The sequence below is a fragment of the Echinops telfairi genome, unplaced genomic scaffold, assembly GCF_000313985.2.
Source record: "Echinops telfairi isolate 266 unplaced genomic scaffold, ASM31398v2 ScPeMD7_7469;HRSCAF=8507_0, whole genome shotgun sequence".
In the NCBI taxonomy this organism is placed as follows: domain Eukaryota; kingdom Metazoa; phylum Chordata; class Mammalia; order Afrosoricida; family Tenrecidae; genus Echinops; species Echinops telfairi.
Genome location: NW_022111372.1, coordinates 73,898,133 through 73,914,843, shown reverse-complemented (window position 1 = coordinate 73,914,843; position 16,711 = coordinate 73,898,133). Strand labels below are relative to the sequence as shown.

At 40.8% G+C, this 16,711-nt stretch overlaps 1 protein-coding gene across 1 annotated transcript in view; it reads right to left on the bottom strand.

Annotated features, from left to right (window-relative positions):
- Positions 1 to 15,554, bottom strand: part of SOX30 (SRY-box transcription factor 30) — a 46,177-nt gene extending 30,623 nt beyond the window's left edge. Inside the window, exons 1-4 of the mRNA XM_004696755.2 lie at positions 14,540 to 15,554; positions 12,291 to 12,530; positions 10,398 to 10,577; positions 4,259 to 4,751 (exon numbers count right to left, since the gene is read on the bottom strand). Of these exons, the coding sequence (XP_004696812.1) occupies positions 4,259 to 4,751; positions 10,398 to 10,577; positions 12,291 to 12,530; positions 14,540 to 15,554 (1,928 nt within the window). The remainder of the gene's footprint in view (positions 1 to 4,258; positions 4,752 to 10,397; positions 10,578 to 12,290; positions 12,531 to 14,539) is intronic.
- Between the last annotated feature and the right edge of the window lie 1,157 nt (positions 15,555 to 16,711).

Genomic DNA, 16,711 nt, shown 5'->3' with positions numbered 1-16,711 from the left:
TAATTTAATTAATTTTGTCATTTAGCTACACTAGGTTTTACTGAAAAATACTTAAATAAACATTATCCATTTCTTTAGGGAAATGATCATCAGACACATACAGATAGAAACCAGAAAATCCGTGGGACAGTAGTATTATTGATAAGACTTGCATTCCTGCTTTGGAGAACTCCATGTAGCTGACTGCTTATAAATGACATACTATGTGAGTCAATGTTCAACCATTTTTAGGAGGATATAAGATCAAGAACCAATACTATTGAAGGAAGAAGTCCAAGATATTGGCCCAAAACCAAGCTCTAGGAATTGACAAAATGCCAATTGAGGTACTTCAACAACGGATTGTTAACACTGGAAGCACTTATTCATATATGCCACGAAATTTGGAAGGCAATTACTTGACTGACTAGAAAAGATGAATATTTGTGCCCATTCTAAAAAAAAAGCAACCCAACAAAATACAGAAATTATTGAACAATATCATATGCAAGTAAAAGTTTGCAGAAGATACAGAAGCAGCTGCAGCATTAACTTGACATGGAGTTGCCAGAAATTCAAGCTGTATTCAGAAGAGGATGTGGCATGAGGATTATCAATGCCAATGTCAGATGTACCTTAGCTGATCGACTGTGAAAAGGCTGTGTAGATCATGGCAGTTTAAGGATAACATGGTGAAGAATGGGTATTCCAGAACATTTGATTATACTCATGCAAAACCTGCACACATGAAGAAGCAGTCTTTTGAAAAGAACAATATGAACAAGAGAAAACAATTGCACAGTTTACATTCAGAAAAGGTATGCATCAGGGTTGTATGATGAACAAATCATCTGAGAATCTAGACAACATATGAAGAAGAATGTAGCTTTAGGATTGGAGGATGACTTGTTAACAACCAGCGGTGGCAGTTCATACAATCTTGCTTGCTGAAAGTGAAGAAGACTCGAAGCATCTACAAAAAAGTTCAAAGAATACAGCTCTCAGTGTGGATTACAACTCAATGCAAAGACAACAAAAATCCTCAGAACTGGACCAATCAACAACATCATGATAAATCCAGAAATGATGGACGATGTCAAGGATGTCATTTTGACTCGGGTCCACGTTGAATGCCCATGGGAGCAGCAGTCAAGAAATAAAAGGATATTTCACACTGGCCAAATCTGCTGCACAATACCTAAATTGTTGAAGAGCAAAGATGTTACTTTGAAGACTGAGATGTCCATGACTTAGGTATTTTCAATCACCTCAGATGCATTGGAAGCTGGCAATGAACAAGGAAAATCAAACAAGTGCTGATGCATTAAAATTATGACACTGAGAAAGAATAATAAATATACCAAGGATTGCCAGAAGAACAGACAAATCTGTCTCAGAAGAAGAATGCGCTACAGAAACAAGGATGCTAAGACGCTGTCTCATCACATGCTTTGGACATGTTGTCAGGAGAGACCACCTCCTGGAGTATGACATCATGCTTGGTAAAATAGTCACTTATAACAAAGAAGATCCACTTATTGGAATAATGCAGGGGCTATAATAATGGACTTAAAAAACGATTATGAGGATGACACACGACTGGAGAGTGCTTCCTTATGCTGTAGATATGGGGATGCTATGAGTTGGAACAGGCTCAAAGATATCTAGCAATAACAGTAATATGTAAGTACATATTACCTACCCCAAAGTCCACTTGAATGCATGAGCTTTTCTTGAAAAGTACATGCATTTTCCATGATTCTTTGTTAGCAACTAACAGCCACTGATCAAGAGGAGCTGCTGTGTTGATAGTGGCTGATGCAGTGAGAAACAAACATGAAATTCAAAACCAGGCAAGGCTAAATCTTCATCCTCGCTCTGCCAGTTACTTGTTCATGTCTCCCTTTCTTTATCTCAGAAAACAGAGGGTATTATACCCAGGTCACAGAATTGCTATGCATATCACAAATAGAAATGCCTCACTCTCAAAACACTAGAAGTACTAATAATAAACAAAATCACAACTAGAGTGCTATGGTAGAACACACTCTTTCCTGACCGTAAACTATTTAAACCTTCCCTGAAAGAAGCCCTAGTGGTTAACCCCACAGGTGGTTAAGTGTTGTGATAAAAACCCAAAGGTTGCCGGTTGGAAACTAGCAGACACTTTACGGGAAACAGATGAAGCAGTCTGTTTCATAAAGATTCTGTCTCATGGGGTCACTATGATTTCACAACCAACTCAATAGCAGTCGGTTTGGTTTGGTTTCCCTGTATTATAAATGAATTTTGTGACATGGATAAGAACATTTCCATCATTTCAGTTTGTAGTTTTTAAGGTCCGAATTCAAGTCAAGTCTTCATGAGTCTAATTCATTTATTGAATGTTCTTAGCACTCTTCCTAGCTATAAAAAATACTATAAAATTTCTAAAATTATAATACAAAATTCTAGATCCTAGCAAATACAAGTGAGGATAGATCCATCCATCTCTAGATTCAGGGTTCTTTTGAGGTTTGGCCCCTTGAACTTAAAAACTGAAAGTCACTAAAGAAAAACAGAAACCAATAGTGTCACAATGGTTGGTGTCATGCAGCGGGGCAACTCATGGTATCACGCCTCACTCCCATGGACCTCATGCCACGCCAGATCATACAGAATCCTTAGTAATGTTTATAATCCATTTTAATTGATGGCAAATATAGTGATAAGCTGCTCTAGCATAATATTTCTTAGACTTTAGGAATGCTAACAACAAAATTGTCTGTAAAATCTTTCTACACTGAATTACAACATTAGTTACAAGATGGTTAGTGGGGAAGTAGAAGCCTTAATTTGTCTTCTTGTTCTTTAATTACTACTTTATGCTTCAAAAATTATTTATATAGGATCACAAATACTAATTACCACAATATTGTATCTAACACAGCTGAAGCTTGACAAAACCAGTGACTGTATAAACGTTAGCAGCAATGAAACAACGGCACATGCTTTAAAGCAAGCCGACGAGACCACATGATTCAAAGCATCATTCCAATTGGGCAGTAATGCCAGCACTGAGCGGAGCGCACAAAAATCATATTCATATGTTGTAAGTATAATGACATGTAAACTGGTCTTACAAAAATGTTTTGTTATGATTAATTTTGAGGATATTTTTATTTAAAAAATTAATTTTCTGCTGAAACACTGCAAGAAATTATATAGGTAGTCATCTCTGTGTCCCTCCTTCAGAGAGGGTCACCCGGTGCACCCTCAGAGTGGTGCCACTACTAGCACGAACAGTGAAAACGCCAAGGAACCAGACAGCAGTATCACCTGTCCTGCTGAGCAGATTCCTTCACCTCATTTCCTTCCAACTCTGAAATAAAGGCTTGAGACCCTATTATAAATCACATCGATATATCCCTTTCCTTTGAGGGATGGGTGGGGAGTAGTTTTCATTTCCAAATAAGTAAAAATAGAAGATTTATTTAGCCTACACATTTAATACTCTAATCTCAACACAGGACGCCTCTGTCTATAGATTCAACGGCAATTGAAAAGTTGAGATCAATATCACTCAGCAGGACACTTTCAAGCTAACTGTTACCCCCTCCAAAATGAAAAGTGGCAAGTTTGTTTTCCCTTGGTACTCCTCATGAAAAGCAATTCCTTTACTGAAAATTTCCATGGGAAGTGTTCTGGTCTGCTAAGAAAAGCACTGAGAGGGAGCACAACGTTAGATTTGTTAACCTCCCTTAGAGCCAAGGCCCTTCTCAACGCCCTTGCTCTTCAAGCACAGCTCATGACCCAGGAGGACCGGCACCCACTGGGAACTTCTGAGAAATGCCGAACCATCAGGTCTACTACACATTAATAGAGATGAACTGATCAGAATCTGCATCCTCACTAGATCCTAAGCAATTCATATGCACATCAAGGCTTGAGAATCACAGCTCCATACAATAAGGACATTTGAGGAGATGATCTCCAGACCCCTTATAGCTGCCCAGCATGAAAAATCACATCTGAAAGCATTTGCGCACGTGTTCTTGGGTGGCAACAGTTGTCTGGGGCTATGTAGTAGTGCCATTGAGATGGGACAGGTACTCTCTCTAGCACATTACAGTCTTCATCTGACCCACTACATTTATTCAAGTTAACTATTCAGCCTCTTATCTAAATTTTACTGAAAAGTCTTCTCTGTGAAAAAGAGAAGCCTTGGGGGATTTAAAAAAAATAAAAATCATATTTGTATTTCCAGAGAAAAAGAGTAAAGGTTGTTCATTTTTTTTACCTTGATGGGAAGTAGTGAGGTCCAGGTAAGAAGTAGGGGTGATGAAAAGAGAATCGCGGTGATGTCCCAAACAGTGTGGCTGGGTGGCCCAGGGGAGAGGGTTGGTAGACATGCGAATGTGGAATGGGCGGAGTTTGAGGAATTGGAACACTTCTGGGACAAGTGGAAACACTAGGATACTCCTTGGGCGGCTGGATGGTGGAGGCTGCAAATCTGACATGGGCAGTACTTGCACTGGTTGGAATCCTCGGGGTACTCTCCAGAGAGACAGGGGTGGGTCTCTTCACAGACCGACTGGCTTCAGACTGCAGCCGATGAGAGTCTGTTTGGGAGGGCCCAGCAAAACGCTGGGCTGGGACTGCTGAGCGGAGGGGCAGGCTTGGAGTCTGGACGGCCACCTGGGCAGTACTGGAGACACTGGGCTGGAAAAGTGTGATGGGGCTTGGGCGCTGGACTGCAGGTGTAGGTAGCTGGGTGGCAGGTGTCGTTTCACCTTTAGAAATAAGATAGAATGGATCAGGCATTATTTGAGTCACACCATGTTTTTCTTTGTTAGTAGAATTTAATAAATGGTACAAAGGTCTCCACTATCTACCTTATCTAATAGCTTCCCTACATCCAATTATTCCATTTATTTCCCTATTTATTATTACTCTATTTGTTTATAATATTTACAACAAACTGGTCTTATCTCATTTATGTATTTATTTATATATTTCCCTTTCTCAACTAGACTACAAGTATCATAAGTATCATGTTTTGATCACGGACAAATCCCCAGGGCACAAAATTCTGCCTGGCCCAATATCCCTCTTGGTGCCAAGTCAATTCTGACTGACAGAGAACTAGTAGAGTGGAGCAGAATCGTCCCATTGGGTTTAAGTCACCTGCATAAAATAGGCCATCAACAAGTAATTTTTGGAAAACAAATAGGTGAGTAGACTTATGAATTGGTTGAGTGACTAAAGAACAAGTACACAAATGCTAGAGTAAGTGTGTTTCTCAAAGGAACAGTATAAAACTACTGGCAGTACATTTTTAAGGTGCAGACATGAAGGAGTGGAACAAAGCAGGAAGAAAAACTAGCTTTCCGTTTTATACCTAAGTGATATATTATCTAAAGACAATTTTATTTTTAATATTAGTAAGGCCTTCTGGGTAGTGATACAGATCATTAAAAAGGTTTTGGTGTATTTTTCTATATTAAGCAAAATTCCAGATAACATTTAATTCTCTAATTTAAAAAACCCTAAAAAATAAAAGAATTTCCCTGGATTGCATTCAATGTGAATTTATAAGTAGTCCAAACTGAGAATGGGACCTGTCACATGTCAACAATTTCTGACAGATATAACAGGAATAATACTGCAGTAGGCATGATGAATGTAAGCACAACTTTTAAAGGTCAGTGAAAAAATAATGTTCAATTTGTCTGTTGCTGAAAGCCACAAGATTGCTGATTGAGATGGTACCTTATCCAAATGACACATGTAGCTAAAATTTAACTAAACACTTGTGAAGAAATACAGATTGAAGCTACAATGATAGAGTCATAACCCAGTTTAGGCTAATGCAGTTAGGTTCCTATTAAGAAAGAAGATAGTCTAAGAATAAACTCTATGGTTGAAAATATCTGATAGAAGCTGAAGGAAATGGGAATCTTCTCTGGGCCTTTCTCTGGTAATACTTTGTCCTCCTTCCCTCTCTCTAGATGAAGCAGATAATGCCTCATCTAACCCTAGTAGGGAATTAAGGGATTTCTTCATCTGTTTCTGGACGGCCTCTGACCCAGTGAAGTTGAGGCAAACAGAAGTCAAATCTAAATGAAACTGGCTTGGTTCTGCTAATGAGGTTACATAGACTAGCCCTCCCATGTGAGAGGCACAAACCTTAACAGGATCTTTCCTGATTTATCAAGCAAAAGTTATTTCTCTCCCTCATGTTCCATCAGTAAGGTATAAATCAGTCAAACTCATCATGAAACAGAGTAAATCTTTGGAATTATTTGCATGTCTAGCACCCCACCCCCACCCCCAAACAGGGAGCTTGAGAACAGGAACTATTTTATCCCTAGTCTCTAGTACCAAACTAAAACCAAACTCAGTCATCAAGTCAATTCTGACTCACAGTGACCCTATAGGATAGGGTAGAACTTGCCCTGTGGATTTCTGAGACTGTACTCCCTTACAGGAGTCGAATGCCCCATCTTTCTCCATTGGAGAGACTGGTAGTTTCAAACTGTGGACCTTGAGGATCACAGCCCAACCTGTAACCACTACACCACCAGGGCTATTCATATCTAGTTCAGAACCTGGTTAATCACTGATAGCTAAGATGAACAAACGAAAGACAGCTCAAAAGACTGCATCACTCCACCACAAGTAAGTCACAGTGTCATACTGTGGTGGTTTGTGTGTTGCTGTGAGGCTGGAAGCTATGTCAATGGTATTTCAAAAGCCAGCAGGGTCACCCAAAGAGAAGAGATTTCAACAAGCTTCCAGACCTTAGGACAATGAAGGAGGAATCGGTTGCCCACTTCAGAGTAAGTGGCCCTGAAAATGCATACGTTTGAAACACTGTCAGATACTGAAAGAGTTATGAATGGAAGCAAAACATTATCAGAGATGGTGCCAGAGCACGGGCCCCTTGAGTTCGAAGGCGCACAAAATGTGACTGAGAAGGAACTGGGTTTTTAGAGTGGAGTCCGTTATGGTGACATGAGTGGGGTAAAGCCTGTGGGAGTGGAGCCTTTGGGATCTTCATTTGTTGATAGGACCCCACCCAAAGTAAACAGCTGCAAAAGTGAGAGTAAAAGCTGCATTAGTGAGAAATGAACTGGGATTGGTTATTTTGAATCAGAAAATCATGTGATTTACTATATCAGAAATAACACAGTCAAGAAGAACGAGTTGGCATTCATTGTCCAGAAGGACATCTCAGAATCAATCTTGAAGCACAATGCTTTTTCCGCTAAGAGCTGGGAGGACGTCAAGAATAGCATACATGAGCAGTCAAAAGGTCATGAAAAGTCAAGAAAGAAAGAAAAAATCACTCACTCATCTATATCAGGAAATGTGGAAGACCGCTACTTGGCTATTTTTGTATGCATGCCAAAGAAAGGTGACCCAAAAGAATGCTCAAACTAAAAAACAATATCATTGATATCACATGCAAGTAAAATTTGGCTGAAGATCATCCAACAAGAGTTGCAATAGTACATTTGACAGGGATCTGTCTAGAGGTTCGGGCCTGATTCAGAAGAGGATGTGGAACAAGGGATATCACTGAAGATGTCAGATGGATTTTGGCTCCAAACAGAGAACACCAGAAAGATGTTTACTTGTATTTTATTGACTATGCAAAGTACTCAAGTATGTAGATCATAACAAACTATGTATAACCTTGAGAAAAATGAGAATTCCAGAATATTTCATTTCCTGCAGTCTTCATTCTGCTCATATAGAACTTGTACATGAATCAAGAGGCCGTTGTGTGACTTGAACAAGGAAAACTGCATGAATTTAAATCATGAAAGGTATGCAGTAGGGTTGTATAGTGTCACCATACTTACTCAATCTGTGTGTTGAGCAAATAATCTGAGGAGATGGGTTTTATTGGGGTGGGAGGGATGTGGCAGCAGAATTGGAGGAAGGCGAAATATGCAGATGACAGAGCCTGGCTGGCTGAAAGTGAGGCGGACTTGAAGCACTTGCTGATAAAGATCAAGGACTGCAGCCTTAGTATCGACAACAACTGTAAGGAAAACCAGATCCTCAGAACTGGACCAATAGGTAACATTATAAATGGAGAAAAGGTTGACGTTGCCAAGGATTTTTCCTTGCTTGGATCCACAATCAATACTCATGGAAACAGCAGTCAAGAGAACAAACATCACATTATACTGGTAAAATCTGCTATACAAGATTACTTTAAAGTGTTGAAAAAAAAAAACCAAGATGTTACTTTGAGAACTAAGGTGCACCTGATCCAAGCCATGGTATTTTCAATTACTCTCCATATATGTGAAAGTTGGACACTGAATATGGAAGACCAAAGAAGAATCTATGTGTTTTAATCATGTTCCTGGTGAAGAATATTGAAGGTACCATGGACTGCAAAACAAACAAACAAATCTATCTTAGAAGGACAACCAGTATGTTCCTTAGAAATGATAAGGGCAAAACATTATTTCAAGAAATCTGAACATGTTATCAGAAGAGACCAGTCCCTGGAAAAGGACATCGTGCTTAATAAGGAGAGGGGCAGTAAAAATAGGAAGACCTTTGAGAAGATGGATTAACACACTGAGTGCAACCATGGACTCAAACACAAGGACAATTGTGATGATGACACAGGACTGGGTGGTGCTTCATTCCAACTCAGGGCTGCGATGAGTCAGAACCAACTTAACAGCACCTAACAACAACAAGGAGGTAGAGTGAGTTGGAACTGACTCGATGACACTGGACAACCAACAACGCAGGGATAACGAAGGTCCTAAAATTCACGACTGTTGAGTCGTTTCCGCTTACAGGGACTCTATCCTATAGGGTCATTAGAAGGGGGAATAGACGCATCAGCAGTGGGTTCAGGAAGAATTACCATCTCAGAAACCAACAGGTGCAGTTTTGCCATGTTCTAGAGCAGCGGTTCTCAACCTGTGGGTTGTGACCCCTTTGGAGGTCGAATGACCCTTTCATAGGGGTCGCCTAAGACCATCGGAAAACACATATGGTCTTAGGAACTGAGACACCACTCCTCTATCCATCTCCAGGCGGGTCAGCCAACATGCAGATGCGCCCACATACGAGGTGTGATGACTGTTACCCATGCTACACCATGCTTCAAGATAAAATTTCATTTTTTTATAAAGGAAATAAATATTTCACAATATATAATTTCATATTGTTTTTTGTGATTAACCACTATACTTTAATTATGTTCCATTTGTAACAATGAAAATACATCCTGCATATCAGATATTTACATTATGATTCATAACTAACAAAATTACAGTTATGAAATAGCAATGAAAATAATTTTATAGTTGGGGTCACCACAACATGAGGAATTGCATTAAAGGGTCCTGGCATTAGGAAAGTGGAGAACCACTGTTCTAGAGGGTCACTATGAATCAGAATTGATTGAACGGCAGTGAATGAGATCGGACAGAGTAGAACTGCTCCTAGGCTTTCTGAAGCTGCAAATCTTTACAAAAGCCTCATCTTTTCTCCTGCACAATAGTTGGTGGATTTGAACCACCAACCTTTGGGTCAGCAGCCTAACATTGTGCCCTCAGAACTCCCTATGTGGTACCAATGGTTTGTACTTGAACTGAGCTACACATTGGTGGCATGAATCCAGGAAGCAGTGTACAGGAAGAAGTGGCTGATAACTGGTTTTCCTAAAGATTTTGCTGAAGAAAGCCCTATAGAGCCGTTCTACACTGTAACACATGGGGTTAACATGAGTTGGAACTGGCCTGACAGCAATCAGTTTGTTTTCATTTTTGAGTTGTTTAAAATAGGTTTAGAAATAACAAACCAATGATGGATAGTACTCTAACACATTGTTAGAGTGTTAGCTTCTCAATTCAGGCTCTTAAAAACAACAAACATGGATGGATGCTATAAAATAGAGAGTTCAGAAAAGACAATGTAGTGAACCAAAGAAATAGTTGATAGAAAATAGATTTGCTTCATTGTTTTTCTAGAACAGGAAAAGAATGAGCCTAACAGGTCAGTCATTTTTCCTAAGTCCCAGGATGTGGGTGCTGCATCTGACACCTATTGGCCAGTCCTTTGGGGTTGATAGTAAAAATACATGCCTACTTCCTATTGAATTAGGTCAGTCATTTCCAACATTATCTGCCTAATCTATGGGCTCATCCTGATTTGCTTAAAAGGTCAGAGGCTTCGTACATAAAATAACTCCTAGTCTTGCAAAGCAAGGACTTTATGTCTACTGAAACTTTTCCTTGTCCAATTTAATTTTCTCACTTTCTCTATAGTCTTTTATTTAAAAAAAAAAACATTATTGCTTTAAATTCTTATGTCTAACAGAAGCAACATTTCAACATCAGAAGTAAAATTCCAGACAACTATTAAAAAAGCATAAGTCTATAATAAAGCTAACTCACCAACTGGATGAGTGATGGCATTCTGTAGGCTGGGAATAACCACAGAGTAGGTAGGTGACCGATAAGGATAAATTGTTGTAGGATTTGTTGAGATGATGTTCTGTGTGGTACCAGAAAATACGCTGGAAACACTTAGAGGGAAGCGTTTCCGCTTCCCTGGGCGAGGCTGATAAACCCAACCTATAGAAGAAGATAAACTACTTTTAATTAAAACATGTAGACTCCTTCTAAATAATTCACTTCACATTAAAATCCAAAGTACTTCAACTTTATTATTCTTTTGAAAAAAGAAGAAGAAGGAGAAGAAAAAGAAGACAGCATTGGTCTAAGGTATATTTTCCAGCTCCAATCATGCACAGAAATTTCTATGAATGACTCCCTTCACTGCACACTGCCACATACATAACCATATAGTGCCTACTTCCAATACTGTAATCCGCAATTCAAAAGAAAGCAGGGCCAATTTTCTTATATTCCAAGACACATATTGAATCTGTAGTAAAATCAACGAGCTCCATTACGCTTGAAGCTAAAAGCCTTTGCTCTACCCATGAAATAATGCCTTCCTAAGACATTACTCATCTCCTGTTTCCTTATATCTATATCTTACAATGCAATTAATGGTCACTAATGACTCATCACTAATGTTTTTATGCTGGACTCAAAAAGTATTATTTTCTGTTTTAGTTTGGGTTGATGTTTTTTTGTTTTTGTTGTTGGGTTTCTTTTTTGGTATAATTTTCTTTACGTGAACTCTAGGTTAGGCAAATCTATAAAGTAATTGTAGTGATAGGTTCTTAGGGCAATAGCAGGGGAGTTTTCTGAGTAACAAGGAGCTAATAATAAAGAATACAAGATTGAAGAAAATGTTCTAAAATTTATTGTGGTGATGACTGAACAACTTTTTAATATTTAAACTATGGAATTATATAGTATGTGGATTATATGTCAATAATTTTCTTAACTGGTTAAGTCACTTTTTTAGAGTTGGCAGTTTCCAAGTTTACAATTAATTGTCTTTCAAGATCAGAAGAATGGAACAAGGGCAGCCATCACCACTGTATAACCAGAATATTCCCTGGTTCCCTGAGCTGCTGCTTCTGCTCTTCCTTGGAACCTTTACGGTCATATTTCAGGGGAATATGTTCCTTATTGTCCCGCCATTCACAGTCATTTTGGCCATATACTGTACATTTTATTTACCCAAGTTGAATAATCTCAGTGTCCTCCCTGGTGCATAGGAATTAGACTCATTCAAAACTACGTCATAATGAGGATAAAATATCAATCAGAAGGCAGGACTGTGTTCTGATAACTATGCATTATTAAATGGAGTGTGATGATTCCTGCATTCTCATTATCTTTTAGGGTGTACTGCAGGGTTTTTTTTCTATTGCTATGATTTTAACACCAAATTTTTGAGAATTCTTGAAAAATTATGACTTAGAAATAAATTTCAGCTTTCCTCAGCCACCCAAATGAACAATGTAACACTCAGATGTATTGCCTTAATTCTGTAAAAGCAGAAACTCAGAAAGTAGAGTTGAGCAAAAACTCTGGAACTTTATCTTAACTACATTTAGATCTCTCTAAATTTAAATCAAAACCACAGCATTACTGTATTCGTTCATATGAGTTGATAAATATGAGACCAGAAAAATAAATAAATAAATAGATAAATAGATAAAATATGAGACCGGATAGTTTGTTGTTAAGTTATGAAAACTTATATTCAGTACTGATCCAATCATGACTATAATGTTAGTCATACATCTCGTTATGCATACATCAGAATAGAGGGAAAAGGATGTGTTTTGCTTTTCAATCTCAACCTAATCCTTACCAAAATACACTAATTTATAAGAAGTTAGGAAAAGGCTTTGTTTATTTTACCAGGAAATTCCTCTCTGTGCTTTTCTTTAATCTTTTGTGCTTCATCATAATAGGGTTTCTTTTGTTCTTCACTAAGTTTGTTCCACTCTAACCCGAGCTGGACACTGATTTCTGCATTGTTGGCTGCTGGGTTAGCCTTGGCTAGTGCTGGCCGGTGGATCCTTGCCCAAACCATGAATGCGTTCATGGGTCGCTTCACATGACCATTTCTGTCCTTACTGAAGGGAGTATCTGGTATTCCTACATGACAAAAATTAAGAGACTAAATTAATGTGGCACACTCACACACAATCTTAGAGTGACCTGCATGTCCATCCATGTTTATTTTTAAAGTATCTTAAGAGAACTGCCAATATTCCAGAATTCCTGTAGCTTAGAATGACTCCTTTTTCTCAAAGAGAATAATGCACTGGACAAAGACACAGTACACTGCTGGATTACTTTTTCTTTAAGTTGTAAGAATACCTTGAAAAATGATGAGCATTTTATTTACTTCCCACTAAAAATATTCTATTTCTATGGCACAGGAACCATGGCTTTATCCATGGCTATAATCCTAGCATGAGGTAAACCCCACTCAACCAACAGCTGTCAATTCTGACTCCTAGTGACCCTGTAGAACAGAGTAAAACTGCCCCCAAAGTCTTCCAATGCCATAATCTTTATATGTCTGTCTGGCTGAGAGCTTGAACCACTCACTGACCTTTAAGTTAGCAACCTAAAGCTTAACCACTGAGCCACCAGGGTTCCCTAGTATATAGTTAACCCACCTATGGCTGTAGAGGAAGCCATTCCAACTCATAGCCACTCCACAGGACAGAGTAGAACTTCTTCCTGGGGTTTCCTAGGCTATCAATCTTTATGGAAGTAGACTTCCTCATCTTTCTCCCACAGAGTCTTTGGTGAATTCAAACTGTTGACCCTTTTGTTAGCCCAACACTGAGCCTCCAGGGCTCCCTAAATGCCTAAAGAAACTCACTCACATGCCACTCTAGCAAAAATATGCACAATATTTTACTATCTTAGTTGTAGTTCACCGTGAGGATGAAGCTCCTGTCAAGGAGGGGCTCATGTGCTAATAGGGAAAAAATACAAAAATTAATAAACATGACTTGTTTAGAGTCACAGAGGCTGCTGAATTTACAATAAGGTGGCTAAATTCCCATCTTTTATGCAATTCATCAAAAAAAATTGTCTGTAAACTTCCTATAGTCTATGTTCATTATCAAGTTCTCATTGCTGTTGTTGATTATGACTCTGGTACATAGGGAGCCTGTAGAACAGAGCACAGCTGCAAATCTGTATGGGAGCAGATACTACTTATGTCTCCTTTTGAGTGGCTGGGAGATTTGAACCACTGACTTTCCAGTTAGCAGCTGAAAATGTTTACCATTGCACTACCTGGGCTCCTGATTGTAGTTACTGGATACATAATTTTGGTTATAGTGCAAAGAATGACCTTAGTATAATGCACGCATTCCCATTCTTTCCTTTAGAAAATGAAAAAGTTTAAAAACCAAAGACAAAAGCAAAGGAATGGAAAGAACTATAAACTATCAAACAAGACCAAACACGATACAAAAGCTAATTAAATAGGAACTGTCGATTATTATGACTTTCCAAGGTATTCACTGGCACTGTAAATTAGTTCTGTCTGAACTAATCTAAAAATAAGAATTAGCTAAGAACATCTTAGAAAAGACTGGACGGGAATAAAAATCTATTTGTAGTTGTTACTCCTGTAACTATAGTCAGTTCTTTTAAAACATTTTTTCCAGCTAATTTTATAGCAACTTTATGTTCAATATCTAACTTTGGGGCTTTAAAAAATATTAAAGTACTGTATTTAATCAAGTTCTGTTCTCCTAGGAAAATGATTATTGTTCAATTTAGATATGAATAACCCCTATAATTAATTAGTATTAACTTTCCTGTTTCTTGATACAAGTTCTAAGCTACACTAAGGCACTATTTTACTATGCAGTCGTTGTATCATATATACCTAAGGCTTTGTGTTATTTAGCAAGAATATTTCCATTTTTGTTTATATACTCAGTCAGATCCCAGCCCTGCATACTCAGTGTTTTAGGTACGTCAGTTAGAAGTGATACCGATGCAGCCTTTGCCCTGAAAAGTATCCATTCCAGGAGTTTAGTTGTCTAGGTTTTAGACTTCTGAACTGCTGACACGACAGCTATGGGGCAACACAGACGAAGATGGGAAAACCAGAAGGCCCTGCCGTCCAATACCTGCATCTGAGGGAAGCACCGTGAGCGGGACATCTTTAGTTTCAATTTTTACGGAAGGCTCCAGTAAGGACTGCATTTTAATAGGCACTGAGGTCAGGGGGACCTTGGTCAAGCGTATCAGCTCTGACGGAGGAGGTCCCTGAAACTGAATCCGGGCCCCAGGGAGGACGGTGTGGAGGGTCAAAGGGATCCTGAGGTCTTGTTGGTGGGGGCCAAAGGCACTGGCCGGCTGGGCTAGGATGACCTCCTTGCTGCCGTGCATCAAGTCACTGGGCTCGGGCTCTGCACTGAGCCTGCAGTCCTCACGGAGTCTCTCGGGCTCCTCGGTTTTGATGACTCCTTCACGGAGAGTCACCAGGCTTTTGCCTTCACCACCAATCCCTAGGTCCTTCATGACCTCCTTTGCCTCCAACTTGACCTTTTTCTCTTCCCCTCGGCGGCTGTCGAGGGCTGGCCCGGGTCCTTCCGCTTTGGCCACTCTAGAAACCCTGGGACCGGTCTCGACGGCTCTCCGGGGCCCCACCGACGATTCCAAGCCCAGTCTGGACTCCTGCTTCTCAGCCTTGACGTGCAGCGCTCGGGGCTGCGCTAGGTGCGCGTCCGGCCTGCAGGGGGCGCCATCGGACGCGGGCGGTGGCGGAGGCAGAAGCAGCAGCTCTGGCCTCAACTGCAGAAGTCGCGCCTGCGCGGAAGGGGCGGCAACTGCTTCCTCTCGGGCCTGGGTCAGTGGTGACCCTGGAGGCAGCAAAAACACTTGGTCCCGTTTCACCTGCAGCAGCCGCCGTGCCACGGGCTGTATGCCCGATGCTGGGGCCTCCCCGCAACACGACGAGGCCAAGGTCGCAATGGCGGCCTCGCACGAGGTGGGTGGCGACGGAGGAGCCTCGACGGCTGCTGCCCGAAAGGAGGTCCCCTCAACGGGCAGCAAGGATGGAGTGGGGCGCAACGGGCGTGGCAGGGTCGCCCTCGGCAGTTGGCGCTGCGAAGGGAGTGGCTCAGGCCTTGCTCTCTCCATGGTGGGGGGAGGGGACACCCCGTCTGGTGTCTGCCCAGATTGTGAGCTCAGCCGTTTGTTGGCGACTTTCCCCTCCCCCTTTCAGTTAAGATCCTTCCAAGGCCTTTGCTACCCAGAACCCTAGGCGGTTCAAAATGCTGCCCTTGGTCCTGGCTGCGCCCAATCACAACGGCCCAAGTATCTCCAGCCCACCAATCACAGGCGCGCGCTCCTGTCCCTCCCGCCCTCAGCTGTCGCCTCGAGCTAGGCCCTCGAACACCCATGGTGGCTGGGGCTACAGCACGCGTTGCCCATTTTCTCCTCTGACTCTCCCTCTCTTCCCGAGTTCTCTTCTGGCAGTTGCCCTTAGTTACCCCTCCCCGCCCACACAGCCCCACAATGGCGTTGCCCAGGAAACGGTGAGGATTCCAAGCCACTACTCACCCGCTGGGAGAGGGCTGGGGAACTTAGGTTTGAGCATGCTCATTGGGCCACAGAAAATACTATTGATCGTTCACACCACTGGGAGCTTTGAATCTTTGTCAGTGATGAAGGGGAAATTTCCTAAATGCCATTAGTCCATCTTGATGGGAATATAATTGACCTTGTGTCGCTCCTGTGCTAAAAACAAAAACCCAACTCACTCCCATCAAGTCTATGCTGATGCATAGCTACTGTGCTAGCTAAACTTAAATCACCAGGTCCTGTAGACTCTACTTCCAAAGCACATCCTGAACTCTTCCTTATACGAGTCTCTTTATCACTGCCTCTCTCTTTTAAGCCTTCACCATCTTTTGCCAGGATACTGCTGTAGCCCTATAAATATTTTCCTTTTTATCATTGTGCCCCTATGGTCCTAATTGCCAATGATGTTTAAAAAAAAAAAAACTAGATCATGTGATACCTATTGTCTAAATATTCCCATGTCTCCCAGTGACCACATGATAAAAGTCTAAAAACTATAGCAAAGCTTATGAAGTCCTGAGTTATGTGCACCATACCTGCCACCCATACTTAGTAATCTACCTTTGACTCTCTTGGCTTGAGCCACAGTGGCTTGCTTCATTCCCTTACCTATCATAGGGCCTTGAAAATGCCTGGAGCACTACACCTCCCTTTTTGTCTCCTTAATTTGCCCACTGCCATTGAGTTGACTCTTTTTTATAGCAACTCTCTCA